Raw genomic sequence first — 19,088 nt, 5'->3', positions numbered from 1 at the left:
TGAATAAAATACTGATTAAGGAGATTATAATGAGAAATAATTACATTTGTTTTTTTGTTTACAACACAGCGTCTTGAGCTGGGCGAGAAAACACACAAAAAAACTCTGATTCATGGATTCTTTTTGTATTTAGGTTCAAGCTACTCCAAAAAAGTTGGTGATGAGGCAGATGAGAAACCAGTGGGCAGCCTCAAACAACCAGGTCAATCAATTCATTCTTTATTATTCTGTCGACGTTGATCATACCAACCCAAAATGAACGAGTTGGTTTTAGGTTGGACTTTCCCTTTAAGCGGCAGATTTACCCAACAACACCTCACCTGCCTCAGTCAGCACCGTGGACAGCGACCCCGACAGCTCCCCACGGACCGTCACCTCTTGCACACACGTATGGATCCACCCTGAGGGGCAGGGCACACCGATCCTCCAGCAATGACGACCCGCTCACACAGCTTCATCTACCATCATGTTACTGCGGCACCGACAGATAAAGAAGCGGGCAGGATGCGGGTTTTCCTGTAGACACGTCGCCTCCCAAACAGCGGAATGATCCCGTTATTCTGGGTTTGGTCGACTCGGCTCAAAACGTCCCGAAATTATAGCAGATGTAGCGCTGAACGTCTCGGATGAGAGACGCTGCAGAGGCAGAGAAAGGCAGTGAAATCTCTCCCTTTTCCCACTCCACGCCCTGTCATTATTTATCAATAGCTGCCCGGCACCATGTCTCCTCCTGCATCCGCGGCGACGGCGAGTGAAAGCAGCACGACCACCGTTCTCGAGGAGGACACCAGAGAGGAGGTTTGTTCCTGTCTTTAAAGCCCTTTGTCGGGATTGTTAGGTTTGTCGCAGAGCTTTAATGTGTCCAGTTGAGGGCTGTGCTGGCTGAAACACCCCACAGGTGAATTATCTTACAGGATTTCTTAGAAAAACGTAAATCTTGCTGTTTTATGGTATGGCAAATGGATATTTCTCTACTATCATAGCCTGTTGTGGTCATCTTAGGCAAGGCTTCCAGGTAGCATTTATATGTGGTTGTCCAGGTAGCATCTTCACCTGTCTGACACCTTTTTGAAGGCCTGAAAAATCTCACCTGACAAGCAGCTGCTCTGCAGAGCCTCACTCTTAGTAACTGGGTGCATGACCTGTTCATTAGTTTAAGTCTAATTGTGCACAATAAAAACAAGCAGTTTAGAGGTTATTCTATAAGAACTCTTTATCATTTCTTCGTTTGTTTTGTTTGTGCTTTGAATCAACAGCAAAGACCACTGAAGCAATCTCTGAGCAAGTCGTTATGTCGGGAGAGTTTTTGGAAATGCCTTCTTTTGTCCGTGCTCATGTACGGCTGCATGGGAGCGATGGTTTGGTGTCACGTCACCAAGGTGACCCGCCTCACCTTTGACAGTGCCTTCAAAGGGAAATCCATGATGTACCATGACAGCCCCTGCTCTGATGGCTACATCTACATCCCTTTGGCCCTGCTGGGCATGCTCTACTTGGTGTACCTTGTGGAGTGTTGGCACTGTCACGTGAAGAACGAGCTGCAGCACAAAGTGGATGTTGAAGGCATCTGTGAGCGCATCCAGAGGATGCAGCAAGCTAAACCCTGCATCTGGTGGAAGGCCATCAGCTACCACTACGTTCGCCGAACCCGACAGGTCACACGCTACCGCAATGGAGATGCCTACACCAGCACCCAGGTTTATCATGAGCGTGTAAACACCCACGTGGCAGAGGCTGAGTTTGACTACAGTCACTGTGGCGTTAAAGATGTTTCCAAACAGCTGCTGGGCCTGGAGAAGTCTCCTCTCACCAAGATGCGGTTCACAAAGTGCTTTAGTTTTGCCAATGTAGAGTCGGAGAATTCCTACCTTACACAGAGAGCGAGGTTTTTCACAGACAACGAGGGCTTGGATGACTACATGGAGGCCAGGGAGGGCATGCACCTGAAAAATATTGACCTGAAGGAGTATGTTTTGGTGCTCTCTGACCCAGAGCACCACCCCTGGTATCTGTCCCACTATGTCTTCTGGTTTGCATCTTTCCTCACTTTCTCCTGGCCTCTCAGAGTCTTCACTGAGTACCGCACTGCATATGTTCACTATCGAGTTGAGAAGCTTTTCGGGCACGATTACCTCCCCGTGACTCCATGTGATGATCGGCCATATTGGCGGCGTATCCCTCGAGTTAACACCATCGACAGCACAGAGCTGGAATGGCACATTCGCTCCAACCAGCAGCTGGTTCCCAGTTACTCTGAAGCTGGCTTGATGGACCTGGCCCAGTGCCCGTCCAGCTTCAATGGGGTTCGTCAGAATTGTGAGCGCTGCCACAGAGCCATCAGCTGCTCCTCGGTGTTCTCCAGGAGCGCCCTCAGCATCTGTACTGGTGCCAGCTCCCGCATCCCCTTCAGCGGCAGTCGGTTCTCTTTGGCGCGGCGCTACGGCTCCCAGCGTAGCTGCTTCTGGAGGAGCGGCAGCTTGGATGACCAGAGGAGTCCCAGCGAAAACACCCGCTGTCTGTCAGAGCGCCACACCACAGACGAGGAAGGGCCTCCAGGCTATGAGGATGCTCTTTGCTACCCTGTGCTCATCGTCCACTGCAGTGAGAACTGCCACAGCCACAGATCTTTCCACAGAAACGGCTCCTGTGTGGAGACTTCTCTGTGATTATAAAGTCACTGATGCAACATGGTGTTGCGCCTCTGTAGCATTTGAACTCTTCAGACATCAGAAACAGTGTGCAAACAGCTCACTGATTCATGCTGTAGTGTTACAGTATCACAAACAACTGCCTGAATCCTGAATGTGTGAATCACCAAAGCAATAACAGTGGTTAGCGTGTGCAGATTTGTGAACCTACAAAAATACACACACGGACAAACTGTATCTGTTTGGCTTCCAGTAAACAACCAAGGAGACAAAGACTGTTACATTACACCATTGCCATAGCTTTGGAGATCTCAGTATATACAGTGCACATAAAATCTCAAGCTGCTGTTACCTCATAACACCTCAGCAGAAGTCACAGCGAACAGGATCAAACATCTCATGTTCATTCACTGTATTTCAGCGACACAAATGCTTCAGACGTGACCAGACAGTTAAAGCTGGAGCTGATCTGATCATCGACGAGAGGATGGAGGAGTTCCTGCAACACACTCGTCATCACAGCAATAACACTGAAATGAGGAATATCGGTCAAAATGTTGTTCTTATGCAGTTCACAGAAACAGTGGGCAACACAGAGAGCTCCAAATCAAAGGAGACAAATGAAAACAAAAACATTCTGCGTGGTTTTAACATCTTCGTTACTTATGTGAAGTGCTGTAATTCATGTTTTTGTTCATCAACATGCCTCATCTGTTTCTTCCTACATTTCCCAGAATGCCTTTTAACAACCACAAACTGCAGGTTTGAGCTTCCTTTCAGCTTCTGTGTTGTTTGGAGGACAATAAAAAGACCGGTTTTGTGGTCATGCATCTCTGCTCCTTCAACAATGGACTCCTGCTGGTGTGACTGTTGACTGCTGGTGCTATATGGCAGCTCCTGAGTGAAGCATCTGACAGGAAACATTCAAACCTCGACAATACAGCACAGTTTTGCTATCTACAAGGGTCTAACACATAAAGAAAAGAGAAAAGAGAGAGAAAATAGTTAAAAATGGATTTTTGTTTCAACATTTGGTTACATTGCTTTTGCTTTGAAACTGAAAAATCATCATCTTGACAGACTCAATCCTGAATAATTTTGTCTTAAATCTTACTTTTCTGCTGCCAACTGCCACGACAAAACCTGCCGGCAACTGTGCTACACACACATCGACATGTCAGTACACTATCATATGTACAGAAAACAAAAAGGACCGGTACGTCGTCTGGGAAACAGCAAAAAACGGGGTGGGAAAAGATAAGAGTGGGAAAGCCATGCATGAAATTTGCATGATTTCTCTCAGCAAAGACACTGTGTTAACATAATAAAACATACATGAATGTAAACCACCAGCATCAATATATACTGTATGTTATTAAGTGTCTGTAGTAAAGGGATGGTGCTCCATTTTTTACCCATGAAATGGTGACGTCACAGTGTATTAAACCTGTCAGCCACTGAAGGAGACTCGTTTTGGGGGAGTTTACAGGCCGTATATGCAAAGATGTTAATGCACTTACATTTACACACATAATACAGACGTTTTTATGGCATCTGACACATCTTTTATTGTTTTCAATAATGTGGTGACATCAGTATTATGCACATGATTCAAGTGACATGAGACATTCTGAATTGTAGTTGAGATGAATGTTGCTGTGAATTGTCTATGACCACATAAATGCTCAGACATGAAACAAAAAAAAGCTTCTTGTACAAAGTTTCAAATGTTATTGTCGTTGCAATCAAATGGGCTGTATTAATAACTTGATTACCTTTCAAAATATGGATTTGAATTGATATTATGCTGGAAAGAACAAAGTTGCAATAAATGTCTGGCTCTCCCCTCGTGTGTTGTTAAAGAAATGATGCCGGTGTTGAACTTTCACTGAACACAATTTTACACGTATCAAAAGGAATAAGAGAGGCGTAACTAATGAAATACATCTTTTTAATTTGATTTAGACACCTCAAGGCAGGAATATTCTTGCTTTATGCAGCTACGGACTGTCGAGAACATCTGGATTTGTAGGATTTAAACAATGAACGGGGAGACAAAGCGACGGCTGTGGTATTGTAGATGGCATCACATATAAATCCACTTGACTGTCCCAGACTATGGATGCTTCATTACTCATATAACATGCAGGTATATCAGATGACAGCCTGGTGGGCTGAGTCTGAGCTTTTGTGTTAAAAGGTCAAGATAAGAAAACTGCTGAAGTCTTCTCCTTGTATAACTGCAAACCCTAGACTCAGACCATCATGCTATCACCACAAGTGCTCACGTTATAAGAGTAATTAAACATAAACTTATACACTTGTGAAAAAGCCAAACAAACAGACAAATTAGCCATTAACAAAGGTAAATTTATTTAAAAAACAATACAAAGACGTCAAGGTTTCAGGGAAATTCATATTTCATCCTCTGTAAGCTGAAGAGTTTACATTTAATCCACAAAAACAATGCAGATCTGCTTCAAACAACAATACTTAACTCTTTGGTCTGGTGGGATTTTGAGGGGCGGCACTGGTTGTTTGGTGAAGGTCCTTAAGTCGTAGGAGGGCGAAATAGTATTTCACTGAATGTCGTTTGGAGAACCAGATTTGGACATGAACTCAGGACGGATTGTTGCTCCCAGGAATCAAGGAGAGAAACACAGGCAAGTATTTAAAGCAAAATAACTCAAAGGCACAATAACAGCGACCCGATTACCGCCAGAGACAGAGACAATCTGGCTAAGGCTCACTGCTCCTGCAGGTCCTTAAGAGACACTCCTGATGAGACGTAGGTGCGACAGCAGGGAGCAAGCCAGGCTCCACCCTGAAGGGAAGGATCTGCATCCAGCTCAACACCAAACACCACAACCAGAGCATAATCATGACAATCGGTTCAAATAATCAGAAGTTTTCTTTGACAAAGAGTCCTAAAAACAAGGCTATTTGTTAAAAAAAAGTGTTCTGTTTGCCCCTGTTTAGGGGAAAGTTACTTCAGGTCTGACTGAATAACTTGCATCTTTTAAAAACTACTTTTCATTCTATAAATAGAAACTTAACTTAAGAAATACTGAAGCAGAATGAATCAATAAATGTCACAAACAACCAGTCCATTAATCTTCTACACATACTTAATCCAATTCAGGGTTATGAGGAGCTGGAATCCATCCGTCACCGAAACTAATGAACATTTCAGTTTAATAATAAATGGCAGAAATAGTGGGTGCTTCCAAAATCAATGAGCAAATTACAATAAAAGTGCATGGTTGCCAAGATACAGAGTGGGCCAACTCACCCCACTCTTCCCTTCTCCTTTTGTTTTTCTTCTTGCTGTGACTGTTGCAAAAAGAGCCTCTAAAACCTGAAAGTGTCACAGTAAATGTAACCGTAACACAGATAAGAATCAACAATAGTTCTTAAAAAATCTAATGCTAGTAATTGTTGTTTTTCTACAGTGACATTAACTATTGGTAACTAATTCAAACCACACATAGAAATAAATGATGTCCAGATTTTGAATTTAGCACACAGTTCTCAGCTGAAGCAAATCTTTCAAACAAACTCAGCTACATCTGATGAAACTGTCACAACAAAACACTGAGCAATACATGAGAGATATGACATGGAAAAGAAAACAGGTTCCTCTGGCTCCTCAGTGTGCCTGATGCAGTTAGTATGATGCTGTCATGCCTGAGTGAAAACAGACAGTCAGAGACTGGGAAAGAGTCTAGCCAGTGTCACAGCTTCGTCTATAGAGAGAAGAGCTGAAGCACAGCAGAGAGGGAGGGGCCTGGATACTGTATTCATTCTTAAACTTAAGTCCACTTTCTCATCAAAGTGTCAGATACATTTCTGATTTCACAGCCTTTAAGTTAACCCTCTGCCGACAGGCCTCGCTGGAAAGCTCAGATTTTTGTGTTTGAAACAATGCAAAACATTTTAATTCTTAAATGCAGTTCAGATTCTTTACTTTCACAGTATGTTTCAGGTCAGTTTAGACTCATCCTATCATCACAAATAGGCCTGTCCCAATTTACAGTTAATGAAGTGTTGCCCTGCTGCATCGTGTTCAAACATTTATTCACTGTTGTGTTCAGTTATCAAACATGCAAGGTGTTATTTCTGGTCTATGGGTGTGATTAAATATGAGAAACTCCCTACATTTAAACGGCTAAACTTGGCATAAGTTTAGTTTTCCCGGTTAAGTTGCTGTTCATAAATCTAATAACTCCAGGATTTAATTTCCAGGGTGTAAATCTGGTAAAAGAGCAATGTTTAGTGCAAATCTTCACAGTCACTGTATTTAGATAAGTGAACCTCTGACTGGAAGCAAATTGCGTAACATTGCACCAGTGTGGAAGATACTTCTCTGTTCAAGGGAAGAAAAGTATCTGCACAAGTTTCTGAGTGAGTATGAATGTTAAATGAAAACGTGTGCATTTAACATTTGTTGTAGTATCATAAGGCTGCGCACATTCACCCTCTTGTCCTTATTTATTTACACGAATCACGGTTAGTTAAACTGCATAGAAATATAAGAGTGGGATAAAATGTTTTCCTTTCTTTTATTAAAGGACAGTGAAGTGTTTCCTTTACCACATAAATAAAAAAGGAAGCACGGAAGCAGCTTTGATTTGAATGCAGTTCAACCTGCTCTTATTGTGGCTGCTACTGAGACACTTTTTAGACATTCAGACACGAATTTCTTATGTTAGAAAGGTTCCTCATCAGACACAAAACTGTCGGACTCAAATAAAAACAGAGGCCTTTACTGTTTGAGAGAAAAATGGAAAACGGTCTTTATGAATTCTTTTCATCATAGTATGTTGTGATCTGAGGTGTATCGCAGGTAAGCCTGTTTATTTTCTAGTCATCATAGAATATACTCACTACAAACCTCCTGTTTCACAAACCTCGTGTTTCACGTTCAGTAGTTTGTTGCAAAGCCATTTTTATTTTTCATAAGGCAAAGACATAACCTGCGTTGTAGAAGAGACGAAAATGCAGACAGCCTAATCAATCGAGGGGGCTGCAGACGAGGGAAATCAAAAGGAAAAGCTCAAACGAGCAACTGGGAAATAATTACGAAGACAAGAGAGCTACAAATACTAGAGGGCTGATGAGTAGAGTGTGCATGGAGAGCTGGGGACAAGACCAGGAAAACTGAGGAGAATTAGGGATGATGTCAAGAATAAGAGAACTTAACTAAACTAAACTAAGGACTTGGTAAAGAAACCCTAGAAATAAAACAAGACTAGCAGAATACTACAGAATACAAATTCTTTTGACCAAAACAGTAATACAACAGGCACTAATTTTACACTGATCCTTACTCCCTGATTTCAAGCAGCACACAATGTGATAAAGTCCAAATGCTACTGGCCCATTTTGGGATTTTTGAGTCTCTCCTACACGTCCGTGTTTCTAACACAGACTGTTTATCCTTCACTTGACAAGCTGCTTAAAAGATAACAAAAAAATAGAGTAGGAATTAAGAGTATACACACATTTCTGGTATCACTACACTAAAGGTTGTGATTAGGAAGTACTGAGTATGTTCAATTTGTAGAACAGCTGATTGTTCATGTGATCAAGTGAAAAACTGCCTTAAGTGCCTTAAAGTTTTTCTTTGATGTGCAACTTTTAAATGTGCATAAAAAATATTGACAAAAGCCTAAGAAGGAAGAGAAAAGCTGAATCTGTGAAAAATATAATGGATTTATTTACTTTTGCTCCAGTGACAGCAGCCCCTCAAACTGCATGGATTCCTGATGCTTGTTCATGTTTTACCAGCCTAATCTGATAAAGACTTAACGGGTCTCTTGTCATGTCAGCAATATTTGTCTTTCTCATAAGTGAGGTTGAGGTCAAATGACTGTGGAGGAAAGTCCAACAAAGTCACCAGTCTTTGTTTTTAACCTCATTACCATTCTGCAGAATGAATCTTTCTCCACAAAGATTGCTGCTTTTTGCATTTTTCTTGTTGTTTATTATTAAATAGAACGGACCAAACAGAGCTTCTGGGAGAAGTTTTGCTGTCTGTGAATAAGATGGTGAAAGCAGAGAGTTAAACATGGCTACAACCTTCAGTTTTGTCATTATTTCCAAGTGTTACATTAAAATAAATACACATGTCAGCCTCTTCAACCACACTTTAAATTGTACACTTGTTTTGACGCATTTCATTCTACACTAAAAATGAATACAAAAAAAGAAAGCATACACCTCTGAAATCTGAGAAGTCTGCTTCTAAAAGCATATAAAAGGAGATAAACGCCTCTTCGTTTGGTTTTCAGTCACCGGTTTGATGCAGTTTTCCGTCCATGCGATAGGTGGCGGAATGTTTATAACCTCTGTGACAAACACCCGAGAGGACCCAACGAAGAGCAGACATCAGCTATGAAAGGTTATTCAATAGGTGAGTGCGCTACCAAATAACTAACACATTAAGTAGACTGCTTGACAATGCAGTGAAACTGGCCCCACTTTTTACTCGGTTGCTCTCGGGTTGTTGCGCATGGGCCGAAATAACAATCCGCGAGCGCATGGAAGAGTAGTTAAGCTAGCTCGCCGTACATGTTTCAGCTGGGTTACAACTTCAGCCTGATTGATTATATTCTTGTTTGAGCACAAACACTTTAAATTGTGAGTGAATGTGCACAAAAAGCAACTAAAATCAAATTAGAAAACATGATAACTGATAATGTCGTATTTATGTATTTTTGTTTTGACTGACCGGATGACGGAGAGTCAACTTCCGGTAACAACAAACAAAATTAGCCTAATTTTTAATTTTTTACATTTTCTTAATTATTTGATTAATATTAACAACATGAGCGTTACAGACTGGTGCTGGAAATAAAGTAAAGTTTAATCAAATTACATTTGGGGATCAAATTTATCCCAATATTTACCTCGAATATTAGTATGAATACCGGAAGAAAACAACAACTTCCGGTCCTGCTTGCTCTGTGAAGTATGGTCCCTAATTTGATTAATTTAATTTGGTCATCCAACCACTTCCAAAAATATGACACCACCAACCTCTGAAGGATATTTTCTTATTTTGATTTAGTTAAAAAAATAAGTAAATAACAAATTAAACAAATGACACAAAACTTTACTAAAAGTGGAACATTTAGGCTTTGTGATACATGCCTAAAATAATTTAGATAGACTCGTTTTAATAATGGTATATCTTTTAATATCAAAGTGAGGAACATATCATGGCATCACAATGTGATTTTTTAAAATTTTTTATTTCTTGAATAAATGCTTGCAGAAGTTTGAATATGCAAATGAGGCGGCAGGTAGGGGTCGTTGCAGACCTCAACAAGCTGTCGATTAGCAGGAAATATGGTCCCAAAAAGAGCTGTCAGTGGTAACAATGGAAAGGATTAAAAACCCCTTCAAGAAGGTGATTCAATTTGGAGTGTGACAAAAGATGTTGGTTGTTACTTGTCAGCTTGTCTAAAAAAGAAAGTGTTTTCTATCCAGAAAAGTCAAACATAAACCTTGACTAAGACCTAAAGATCGAAAACAAGGTCACAGTGGACTGGATGATTGGATGAAAGTGAGGTTCAGAGATGAATCGCATGCGTAGGACAAGATGATACTGGAACTTAGAAAGATTTCCAAGGGGGATAGCAGCCATTACCTCTACAGTAAAGGTTCAGGTATACTTTCTTAATCAGTCATAAGGAGGTTTGGTGATGCTGAGCTAATTTTTTTCAGGATGATAATTCAGCTTGCCACTTCAAGAAAAACAAACAAACTTAATGACATGGCCAGCAAACAGCCCGGATCTCAATCTGATGAAAAGTGGTGGAAATAGAAAGAAATGGTCAATGAAAAGGCTCCATCCTGCAAAGCTGATCCTCACAGAATTCAATCTTTCAGACAAGCCAAGAGTAGATGAAACAGAATACTTTATTTTTGGTGCATGATTCCATCATTTTCTCCCTCTATTTCATCATAAAAATGCCATTAAGTTGTGTTTTACAAAGCCAGAATATTTAGTCATTCCTAAGTCTTTTCCTTGAGGTTATAGATATTGTTGATCCCACAATAGTTTTGACGAACTGACTTTTATATCTAAATTATCGGTGTTTTCAGTTTCTGCATTTTCCCAGTGACAGGTTGGAGAAGCAACATGCAGAGTCTGGTGGTGCAGGCACTCGCCATGAGGCAGCTAGGAAGGTTAAACCCTCGCCACCTGCTGGCTGCTGGATACGGCCTGAGGCTGACCGAGTGGTGTCCCAGGACCATTCACACACGCCAGCTGTGGGGCTGCACGTCTTTCCCTGCACTTGGCGGCCACAGGCCCGTTTTCCGTGGCAGAGACACCGTCAGGGGTTGGTCTGTGCATCCTCAGAGGTTTAAAAGCAAGAAGAAAAGCGCGTATCGATCAGCCCAGGAGGAGGACGATGTGGTTGAGGATGAAAATGACCCAGAGGAGAGCGACTATGAAGATGAAGACCCAAATCTACCCAAGGACTACAAGGACATGGAGAAGCACGTGCAGTCTTTCCGCTATGATGTCATCGTAAAGGCTGGACTGGATATAGCACGCAAGTGAGTCTGGGAAATTTGTTGTTGGATGATTGAAACTTTGAAATTAACATATTAACTGCAAAAAGCAAGGATGGCGTCCTTTCTCGAACCTGTTAACAGATTAAATCTTCTCTCGTAACAGTAAAATCGAAGATGCCTTCTACAGCAACAAGCTCAGACTAAACGGACAGAAACTCATCAAGAAAAGTAAATCGGTGAGTTTCGACCTATTCCTCAGACTCTCATGTTTGCACAGTGCTGTTCGTTTAACTCATGTTGTCCTTTGCTCAGGTTAAAGTCGGGGACACTTTGGACCTGGTAGTGTCAGAAAACCACGACACAAACACTGTTACTTTGATGAGAGTCGTCCTCAGAAAGGTTTTTGGCGACACCAGTAACACAGAGAAATATAAAGTTTCCATAAGGCGGTGGAAATGTCTCGAGCTCGCCAAGAACGAGGCTTTCAAGCCGTGAACTTCCATCGCAGAGCGCTACTGCCCAATGAGGTCAGAACAAGAGAGAAATGGAATCTGAACAATCTTCAGCACTTTTGGATCTTGAGCGGATTACAGAGGTTTAATGTTAAAAGTTGAGTGGTTGCAGACATTAAGCAGTTGACTTAACGTGTGTCTTTTTGTCTCGAATGTGAGATTCACAGAATAAAAACAAAAGGTGGAATTTTAAACTTGTGAGTTTATATTATTGCCTCGTGACTCGGGGAGTTTTTATCTAAGTGAGTAAATTGGTGGTTTGTTGGCTGCTCATGTCTCCAGTTAATCTTCATCTTCTGGAAGAATAGAAGAATGAAAAGCTCAGAACACACCTACAACAGGAACATGTTGGTGCTGAAAACAGTAAAAACATCTTACTTTATGTGTCACTTTAACTGTTTTTATTAGAAATAGGTTATCATGATCCATTGTCATGTTAAATTATCTTTATAGTATAAACTTCTATAAGAAGGCTTAACATACAGTCATGTCCATAAATATTCAGACAAAGTATTTGCATATTTTGCTTCTGTACGCCACTGATTTTTGTTAAATTAGGCAGTTAAGATGTAACTGCTAATGTTCATAAGCATGTCGGGTTGTCTAACAATCTTTTAGACAAAAATAAGCCTCACAGACAGTCCAGAATGCACATGATGAGTGACCTCTGAGTCTGTACCCACAAATCCAGACTATTTGTTTTGTATTTCCATGATGGGAAATCAATCGCCTCCTATTCTAACACCTTCTGCAGGCCTAACCAGCTCTTCTGTATTTGTTCCACTTTTATTGTCACTTAAATCCATTCAGGGTTTCTTACTGTACTGTAGCTGGTGTGTTGCTTTGGATAAAAACATCCTAAAATGGATGCCCTCCCGTGGCTCCACCCCTTTGTTCTGAAGGGACAAGCCGCCCTTTTTCATTTGGGAATAAAGGCGTCGCAGTCAAGTAAATCAACTTGAGCATTTAGGGCCATTTGGACTGATAAAATACCACTACTCATGAATAGAAAAGAGGGCATCTTATCCCTGCAAAACAGAGGAGTACGGCCAAGGAGAGGAAATAGGATTGGATCTAAATGTGCACTGGCATTCATGGCTGTCAGTGGAACCCAATCACTGCTAAGAGAAGCGGCATAATGAAGATTGAATCCTGCTGAGATTTAGGCCATCGCTACAGAAGTGTCAGGGCGCTGCTTCACGGTACAAACGAGTAACGGTTCAGAACACACGGCAAAAACAAATAATAGCACGTTGTCAAATAAAACACCTGACCTGGAGCCGACTGAGCGAGCTCGCTTCTGCGTTAAAGACAGACCCATAAAGACACGTATTAAAGTTTCTTAAACTTAAAGTATGTTAATCACAGATGCTTTTTAGCTTGTGAATATGGAACGAAACACCTTAAGTGCTGCATTTAAACTCCGTTATGGTGGCGTACACAGGCAAAAAGCCTTTAAAAGAACCTACCTGTGTGAATACTTATGGACCCGCCTGTAAGCACATTGTTATTAAAACAGTGGTGGCACAATGCTACATTAGTAACTGTAATGGAAATATATCACATCACTGTGATTCTTTTCTATTAATAGAGGAATTGTGTGACCTATGCTGTTAGCTACTATCATTGTTACTGTTTTTAAGGCTACAACATTTACCAACAAAGCATGTTAGACGAGCTATGACAGGTTTGGCTTATAAATAAGAGCATTTTTAGCTTTTTTTTTTTCTTCTTTTTTATAATCCAACAATATTAAGACTACACAAACTAGAGTATCTGCTGCTGTAGCCAAAAGGTAAAATATGAGTGAGAATAGTGCTGAAGAAACTTGTGACAGCTTGGCTTCATCCTACATAAGACAGTTTTTTTTTTTAAAGTTCAACAACGCAACCTCATTCATGACAGAAAGTGTTGACTAACTGCAAAGTACTCAGACTACGACACAGTGCTTGACCTCTTGGCTTTTTTAAGAATGTCACACTTCTTGCGATTAGGGCGCCGGCAGCGTTCGTCAATGCTTGGCACACATTCATAGTGCCACACCTCCTCCATCTTATCCACAGGATACACTGCTTCCACGTAGTGACGGATAAGTCTCAGTCGGACAGGGTCCAGCTGCTTCTTATTGCAGGCACCTGAATGGTTGTACTGGAGCCGGAGGTTCTCCTGGGTGAAGAGCTCCGGGAAGAGGCGCACCAACAGCCGGGCGGCAAAGTTCCCAACAGAGAGGCTCTGCTGGACGATTTCCCGCACCTCACTGTCCGAGAGCAGGTAGACGGACGGCACGGGGAAGTCCGGTTTGGAAACAGTCAGCTCGTCGAGGGGTATTTTACAGAAGTCTTTGCTGCTTTTCTCAGGAGGTAAAGACGGAATATCTGGATCCTCTCTGGTGTTGTCCACATTGAACTGGTTCATCTGGCAGAGAAACTCCTGCTCCGACTCGTTACTGTAACCTTTGCGCTGCTGCAGGTAGGATCTCCTCTGCTCCGTATCACGTCTCCTGCACCTCTCGTCAAGCTTGCCCACAAATTCTAACATCCACACTCTGTCGTTCTTGGCACGAGAGTAGACTAACTGCACGTAGTGACGGATCAGGTTTACACGGACAGGGTCCAGCTGCTTTTTCCCAAGAGAACCGCTGCAGTTGTACTGCTTTCGTGTGTTCTCGTGGGTAAAAAGTTCGGGGAACATGAGCACCAGAAGCCGAGAGGCAAAGTTGCCAATGGACAAGCTACATTCATAGTTGCTCCTCAGCTGATCCCGGGACAAGATGTACTCCTGGGGAACAGCAAAGTCAGGCAGAGGAATCGCCAGATTGTCAAAATCCACGGGTGAAAGCAGCGACTTTTTAGACTTGCGACTCGGTCTTTCATAGTCACTCACCTCTGGAACCTTAATAATAGAAACATCTTCAGGAAGGCTGGCCAGGTCGTAGCCCTCATCGTTGATATTGTCGGGTTCGCTCCCGTTGCCGTTACTGTGAGGACCCTCCAGTGCGTCTTCCATGTGTTGAATGCACACCTGAAGCCAGCTATCCTCGGGCACCTCGGGAAAATTAGCCTCCATATACTTCCTTATAATTTCCATCTTATCCGAGTCCAGAATCAGCTGCCCCACATTACTAAAACTGCCAGAGCCTTCGGGCATTTTCCCCTCTTCAAAAACCTCAGGGAAGAGACGATGCATAAGAAAAATAACAAAGTCCTCGGGGGAGGAGAGCTCGTCCAACTCTTCTGTGGCCTGTTCTGACCCTGCCAGGCTGCCCTGCTGGTTATCCACAGATATATGCTCCTCCTGGCCCTGCTCATTAATGAAACGATAGGACTGAGGATGCTCTGCTTTTATTCCAGCGCCTGTGAACGACTGCTTCCTGAGCAACCGAGCGCTCTCCATGTCCCTCTGCGCCCAGAAGCGATTAAAGAAGTCATTAACCTGAAGGAGGCATTCTTCCTGCCAGATGCTGTTGCTTTTGACCGAGGGGTAGCAAACCTCCACGTAGTTACGGATCAGCTGCAGGTGGAGAGATTCCAGCGTCCTCTTGCTTGCCATGCAGTCGTGAGAGCACTCCCTGGCTTTGAACAGCTCCGGGAACAGATGCACAAGCAGCCGACAGCCGAGCTCCCCCGCGCCTGACGTCTGCTCCATCAGCTGATTCAATTCGTCGCTCGTTAGCAGATATTCGGGGGGAGGCTGGAACTCCGTCACCTTCTCAGCTGGTTTGATCTGCTTCTTTATCCGCATGACTTCGAGGGTTAACAAGTCCACTTTGCTATGCAGCTGAGTCATGCTTGAATTCAAGGTGTTGAGAATGAAAAACATTTTCTCAATCAGTGGATAAAGGCTGGACTCTGTGGTCGGCGCCGGGCCTAAAGCGTCCGCGGTGGGGGAGCTCTCCATTGAGCCGTTTTGCTCTGGACTTTGGAGCTTGGACGAAAGGATGCTGCAGAGGTTGAGCTGATTCAAGCCGCCGTGATTGTTCTGCGGCTCCAGACTCGGCGTGCTCCTCTTGTCCGAGATCCTGTGGGAGATGCTGAAAAGAGGCTTTCTGTAGGACACTCTGGATTTCTCCTGGACGCAGTCCCTCCTCTCTCCAGTTGTGGTGAGGCAAAGTGGTTCGTGTCTGCTGCTGTCGTCCATCAAGCGCCGCCTCATCTAAACAGATAAAACATATGGCAGCATAACGTGGGCGACACTAATTCTACGCTGTGCGTTCTTATATTTTTACACATCTGGGCTTATTTTACCTCACTAGAGACTCTGGGTCTCTTACTGCTGGTGGACTGATTTGTATCAGGGCCCATCTGTGCAGATGACCTCTTCCCGGCCTCAGCAGCTCCAGCAGATCCTCCTTCATGTCCTTGAGGTGGCTTGCAAATAGCAAAATCCTCTGTCTCCTCCTTAACATCCTGGACATGCTTGTGTTCTGCAATTAAAACAAGATTCACGGCTACTTACTTCCTTCCTTCATGGAATAAGTTAACATGGCTACGCCACACTAACACAGTGTCCTGTAGTAGAACCAAAGATAAGAGGTCAGGACTTGCCTTTCTCAAGCATCTCTTCATCTGAAACTTCTCCATGCTCACAGGAATTCATAGCCTGGAAAAAATAAAAAATAAAAGAATCAATAACAAACACGTGAAATAACTTAAATATCCCACTTCTGTGGAGAAGCTGACGACAAGCTGTGTTGAACTGTGGGTGCTGAGGGTTTAGTTTACACATAATGTTACAAGGAAACCGCTTGCACCGATTAGGACGAACACAGCTGGAGTTAAACGTCTCTGCAAGTGAAAGACAAACAAACAAAGGTCTCAGAATTTTTACCTTTGTAATCTCATGGTCATTTGTAACTTTTAAACTCAGACAAAGTGCATTCAGAGTTTGAAAATGTACTTTACAACGTGCAGGAATGTAAACAGTGCCTCGGGTTAAGTAATCCAGTTCATATTGTTCGTCCTGTTCCTTTACAATGCATCTTTTATCCAGTATGGTCCCTTTTCTTCTTTCTTTTTGGGCCAAATAAAGCTAAATATAACCAGGTAGCAAAAGGAAAACCTCATAAGACGAAGACACTGTTCTTTAAGCAGCTTAAATCCTCATTGTTGCCCTATTTTTACCACTTATTACCCACTAATTAATGAGGAAATATTGCAATATACATGATTACCTCTGAGTAAAAGCTTCAACATTTAGGCTCGATGTTGTGCCCACATGTATAGTATGTAAATATAGTATTACACAGCCATGTGTTACTTAGTAGAAATGAATTTGAGTTGCGTGGCCTTGAGTTAGTTATGCCGGATATAATAATAAGCAGGAATCTGTTGTTCTTAAAACAGAATATCGGCAGCAGAGAGCAATTATCCATCTTATCCAGGTTAAATCTTTAATTTTGGGATGATTTCCAATGATATCCTGCATCTTCATTATGAATAAAAGACACTTTTTTAGGCTTATTACATTGCCCTGATTTCATATTGCAAAAAGTATGTGGAAATGAGTTCTTCTCACATTACTAACCCACAGCCACACAATTATCTCTGGTTCCCACGCCTTCGTAAATTGTGCACATGCATTATTTTTGCTCCACAGATGTCAGCAGGGAGTCTCTATAGTTGTTATGGTCTTTTTCTTTTAAAATTTAATCACATTTAACAGGCCAAACCCTAAAGTGAGCTGTTGAGATAACAAGCAGTTGGTTAATTAATAAAGAAATACAGGTTAGTTGCAGTTCTAGGGACAAATATTTGGTTAGAAATACAAACAAAAGTGCACGTATGTTGTAGCAGATTACTAGTTACGAGGGTTTACTTTTAATCCAGCTATGATCGATAAAAATATTGGTTTTCAGGATACTAACAGAAACCGTTAAGGCGAACACGTGACCGGCTGTGGCTCAGCACATAATCTAGTTCTGCCGGGTTCGTCAAACTTGTCAAAAAACCCACAAACCTGACGGTTTATTTTCACCCGAAAAATAAACTCGGACCATTTCTTTTTGGAGGGGGGGCGTAAATCTGCTGTCCACGCCGCAGTTCCCTCCTAGCTCATCTCCAGCAGCAGTTACAACCAGCCACTTCCTCATTCCTCCGCCCATGAACCCCTGAACCAAAACAGAACCGAACCACCCGAACGCGACTCCTAACAAGCCGCGGCAAACCCCGCCATGGTTACACTTCTCACCGCCGTGAGCCTCAACGCGGCCTCTCTGCAGCACCAGTGCAATTTGTTAGTTTATTTTAACGACGCGGTGATGTTTGCGTGGACGACTGCCCCCCTCCTGTTGTGACTGTTGGTGAATTAACGGTAAAGGCGCGTGACCGCCGGTCAGAGCTCACCTTTAAGAGTCCATGACATCCCTCAGGACCGTAAGGGAGGCGCTGGACATGTCTGCAGACTATCGCCGTGGTTAAATTGCAGGGATTTGATGTTTTGTTGTTGATGTTTTTTCTTTTTTTCCTCGCTCGGCTTCAATGCTGTCTCGCGTGACGTGACGGGGCGCGCGCCTGCTGTGTCACTTCCGCACAGTTCCGGAGAGAAGGCTGGAAAATAATCTTTGTTGAACTCATGTGGGCTGTTTTTGACGTGATTGACGAGATATTTGTCTAATTCACGATTCATTTAAATTCTAAAACATTTATTTTAGCATGTTTGAATATTTAAAGCGTTATATTCAACTAAAAAGACGACATACTGAATCAGTTTAAAGTATTTTTAAGTATTCAGTGACACGCAAAAAATACCGAGACACCCTAATTTCTTTACATATTGCCATGAAACAAGAAATATGTGACAATATAGATGAAGTTTAGAGGCAACAACAGTTTGTACCATTCTAAGGAGCTTTAAAGTGAATATCTGGTCTGAGCTCCTTTATTCTCCAACACAGCCTGAACCCTCTGAGACAAGCTTTCTGTCATTTATTTAAGGAGTCTTCAGGAATAGTTCTCCAGGCTTCTTGAAGGACATCCCAAAGCTCTTCTTTGGATGTGGGCTGCCTTTTGTTCCGTTCTCTGTCAGATGATCCCACACTGCTTCAATAATGTTGAGGTCCGGGCTCTGGGGAGGATTCATCCCTCCATAAGACCTGTTGCCACTGATTTTCAGTCCACTTCTTGTGTCATTTGGCATAGCTCAGCCTTTTCTCCCTGTTTCCCTTCCTTAAGAACGGCTTCTTGACAGCCACCCTTCCATGGAGACCATTTCTGATGAGGCTTGGGCCAACAGTAGATGGATCAGCTGAAGGTCCAGATGCATCTCTCAGGTCCTGTCAGGTCTTTGCTGGATTTTTTCCTCTTTCTTAAGGACATCACTTTCAGATCCTGTTCATCTGCTGTAGGTAGTTTTTTTAGGCCTGACACTTCTTCTTTTGTCCTCCACTTGTCCAGTTTCCTCA

At 42.6% G+C, this 19,088-nt stretch overlaps 3 protein-coding genes across 4 annotated transcripts; 2 read left to right on the top strand and 1 right to left on the bottom strand.

The window, feature by feature from the left end:
* The first annotated feature begins 300 nt into the window (after positions 1-300).
* On the top strand, positions 301-4,480 carry tmem151bb (transmembrane protein 151Bb). The gene is made up of 2 exons (XM_072365345.1): positions 301-798; positions 1,257-4,480. Exons 1-2 carry the CDS (start codon positions 721-723, stop codon positions 2,664-2,666), a joined length of 1,488 nt encoding a protein of 495 aa, XP_072221446.1. The 5' UTR covers positions 301-720; the 3' UTR covers positions 2,667-4,480.
* A 4,524-nt stretch (positions 4,481-9,004) lies between these two features.
* mtres1 (mitochondrial transcription rescue factor 1) lies at positions 9,005-11,883 on the top strand. 2 transcript variants are annotated; one of them, XM_072365686.1, is made up of 4 exons: positions 9,005-9,063; positions 10,778-11,219; positions 11,341-11,413; positions 11,490-11,883. In XM_072365686.1, the coding sequence occupies exons 1-4, from the start codon at positions 9,045-9,047 to the stop codon at positions 11,670-11,672; spliced, it is 717 nt and encodes a 238-aa protein (XP_072221787.1). In that variant the 5' UTR covers positions 9,005-9,044; the 3' UTR covers positions 11,673-11,883. The 2 variants fall into 2 exon arrangements, with proteins under 2 accessions (XP_072221787.1, XP_072221788.1); XM_072365687.1 differs by having other exon boundaries at positions 9,011-9,063; positions 10,784-11,219.
* A 139-nt stretch (positions 11,884-12,022) lies between these two features.
* On the bottom strand, positions 12,023-18,206 carry bend3 (BEN domain containing 3). The gene is made up of 4 exons (XM_072365340.1): positions 18,031-18,206; positions 16,234-16,288; positions 15,934-16,112; positions 12,023-15,841 (listed from the first exon to the last, which is right to left on the bottom strand). Exons 2-4 carry the CDS (start codon positions 16,283-16,285, stop codon positions 13,625-13,627), a joined length of 2,448 nt encoding a protein of 815 aa, XP_072221441.1. The 5' UTR covers positions 16,286-16,288; positions 18,031-18,206; the 3' UTR covers positions 12,023-13,624.
* Positions 18,207-19,088: the final 882 nt, after the last annotated feature.

Source organism: Leuresthes tenuis, unplaced genomic scaffold, assembly GCF_036924035.1.
Source record: "Leuresthes tenuis unplaced genomic scaffold, fLeuTen1.0.hap1 SCAF_15, whole genome shotgun sequence".
Taxonomy (NCBI): domain Eukaryota; kingdom Metazoa; phylum Chordata; class Actinopteri; order Atheriniformes; family Atherinopsidae; genus Leuresthes; species Leuresthes tenuis.
The sequence above is the reverse complement of the archived record's forward strand: the minus strand, read 5'-3'. Positions and strand labels throughout refer to the sequence as shown.